We start from the raw sequence: 2,976 nt of genomic DNA, 5'->3' as shown, positions 1-2,976 counted from the left end.
TGTCATAAACCCAATTTAGTAGATCTACTAGTTAAGTCTTCGACTTAATGGATTAAAAGAGATCTATAAATGGTTAATGAATGTGTTCAAGCTTAAATAAGCTAAATGGTACAAAAGAGGTTTGAGCCCTTAATTAGAGACATTGGCAACGATAATGCTCTTCTGATACCATGAACCAATTCACTGGGTCTAAGTTCGGTAGACGCAATCTTTAGAAATACTCTGACGAGAATGGGAATCGACGAATCCGAAATTGAAAGAGAACCGAAAGAACTAACAGGTTTCAACGGAGTAGTAACTCCCTCAATGGGTACAATAAAATTACCCGTAAAATCGGCCGGGGTTAACAGACTAGTCGATTTAGTAGTTTTGGACTGCCCTTCACCATTTAACATGATATTAGGGCGCCCATGGATTCATGGAATGAAAGCTGTCCCCTCTACCTATCACCAGTGCGTCAGATTCCCAACCCCTGACGGGGTCAGGGAAATCCGAAGCAGCCAAGAAGCGTCAAGAATCTGCTATATGAGTAACCACAAGATAAACGAGGGAATAACAGAAAACACTCAATAGCAATTAATGATGATCCATGATAATACAATCAAACAAGATGGCCTGTCGGAAGAGGAACCTCTCGAAGAAAGGGACTCCCCCGGCCTGGAATTAACAACCCAAGTACAGCTTGATGGAAATAATCCGGACCATTGCGTAAGGATAGGATCCGAGCTCAAGGGAAAATTAAGGAGGGAAATTATAACCTTCTTAAAAAGAAACAAAAATACGTTTGCATGGACAACTGAAGACATGCCGGGGATTGATCTCGACGTAGCATCTCACCAGCTCAACGTCGACCCAAGCTTCAAGCCAGTTAAACAAAAAAGAAGGAAACAAGGACCCAATCGGGCCAAAGTTATAAACGAAGAGGTAGAAAGACTGCTTAAGGTGCTGAAGGCAGGGTCAATCCGAGAAGTTAAATATCCTGATTGGCCAGCTAACACAGTAATAGTAAAGAAAAAGAACGGCAAGTGGCGAGTTTGCATCGACTTTACCGATCTCAACAAAGCTTGTCCAAAAGACAGCTTTCCCTAACCACACATAGAGCGACTTGTCGAAGCAACTACAGGACATAAAATGCTCTCATTCATGGATGCATTTTCAGGATATAACCAAATCCTGATGCATCCGGAAGATCAAGAAAAAACAACATTCATAACAGACAAAGGGATTTATTGCTACAAAGTAATGCCTTTCGGATTAAAGAATGCTGGCGCAACATACCAACGGCTAGTAAACGAAATGTTCGCCAAAAAAATAGGCAAAAACATGGAAGTATACATAGATGATATGTTGGTTAAATCCCTACACGAAACGGATCACGTAGTTCATTTGGAGGAATGCTTCGAAATACTCAACAAATATAAGATGAAGCTTAACCCTGCTAAGTGCTCGTTTGGAGTTTCATCAGGAAAATTCCTAGGGTATTTAGTCACACAACGAGGGATAGAGGCCAATCCCGACCAAATTCATGCATTACGAGAAATGCTGTCCCCACAAAATAGACGGGAAGTGCAAAGATTAACCGGCCGGATAGCCGCTCTCAATCGCTTCATTTCTCGATCTACCGACAAATGTCTACCATTTTATAAACTTTTAAAGGCAAATAGACTATCAGAATGGAACGAGGAATGCAAAAAAGCATTCCATGAACTAAAAACGTACTTGGCAAACCCCCCGATCCTTACTAAACTAGTCGAGGGAGAGCCTCTATACCTATACGTAACAGTTTCAAATGCTGCGGTAAGCGGGGTATTGGTCAGAGAAGATCGAGGAGACCAAAAGAAAGTATTTTACATCAGCAAGTCGCTAGTCGACGCGGAAACCCGGTACCCTGTTGTCAATGGTGCCCACAAGAAAAGTTGTAGTCTTTATTTTATACATTTGATGTAATAAAGTCTCACGAAGACTCTTGCTTGTAATTGCTTATTCATTAATAAAAAGTTGAAACGTTCATTCATTCTTCCTTGTCTGTTTAAAACTTTATGATAAAACATTAGTCTTTAGTCCATAAACAAACTTAACAACTTACGAAGAGACTAATGTAGATTTGCATGAACAAACTCTTCGTAGTTTGATTAAAATGATATATTCGCAATCTAAGGGTCAAAGGACTATTGACCTCAGTACGATTGTTAGGAGAATCTATGATGTCTGGTTATGGGGCATTGAGAGTTGGAGACTCTATAGTTCTTCTAGGTATCTTCCGAAGGTACTGAATTGACCACTGCACTTCTAGAGACAAGATAAGAACAAACCATTTAACCTCTTATGTCTCGAAGTCACTACGTATGAATTGCATCATGCTTACCTTAATCCTGAAATGAGACATGTCATTTCATAGCTTACATATTCTCATTTGAGAAAGTCAGAGTTCGGACACACTATGTGATTCCGAACAGGACCTACTGGTGAAGTACTAAGTTCTCATAGATATGGAATTCATGTACAAGATTGCTGAAATGCAATGTATATCACCTCATTCTTTGTTCCTTGGAGTGTGAATAAATGAACTGACCAGTGTCCAAATTGAGTCCTGACTCTTTTGGATGTAACAATGTGACTTGTTAGCTCCTCCTCAATACATTGTTTCTAACTTATTCACAAGCTACAAAGGAGTTGAGGAAATAACAGCTAGAAGGGTAAAATGGTAATTTTGTAAATCCCGACTAGCTGATGATATTCATGAAGGGTAAACATTGATAATATTCTGTGGATCTGCTCATTACAATTAGGTTGAATTCTTGAGTAGAAAATAAATTCATTTGAACCGAGAGATTTTTAGTGTCAACTCTTTAGTGGAGTCAGTTGACATTAAGCTAAACTTGGAAAAGGTTTGTGAACTTTTGAGTCCAAGTGTTTAGCTCAAGCTTTGTTCATTTGGATCCATGAGGTCACTGTCACGAATCACATCGAGTAGGA

The 2,976-nt window shown here is 39.5% G+C and overlaps 1 protein-coding gene across 1 annotated transcript; it reads left to right on the top strand.

Annotated features, from left to right (window-relative positions):
• The first annotated feature begins 579 nt into the window (after positions 1-579).
• LOC149390309 (uncharacterized) lies at positions 580-1,089 on the top strand. The gene has a single exon (XM_089619743.1). The coding sequence runs from the start codon at positions 580-582 to the stop codon at positions 1,087-1,089; it is 510 nt and encodes a 169-aa protein (XP_089475869.1).
• Positions 1,090-2,976: the final 1,887 nt, after the last annotated feature.

This window comes from Urtica dioica, chromosome 7 (genome assembly GCF_054948205.1).
Source record: "Urtica dioica subsp. dioica isolate 48M chromosome 7, U.dioica_male_clone48M_v1_H2, whole genome shotgun sequence".
Taxonomy (NCBI): domain Eukaryota; kingdom Viridiplantae; phylum Streptophyta; class Magnoliopsida; order Rosales; family Urticaceae; genus Urtica; species Urtica dioica.
This window is presented reverse-complemented; position numbering and strand designations above follow the sequence as displayed.

Excerpts from the sequence above, each read along its gene's own strand:
- LOC149390309 (XM_089619743.1), top strand. The coding sequence starts at position 580 with ATGATGATCCATGATAATACAATCAAACAAGATGGCCTGTCGGAAGAG.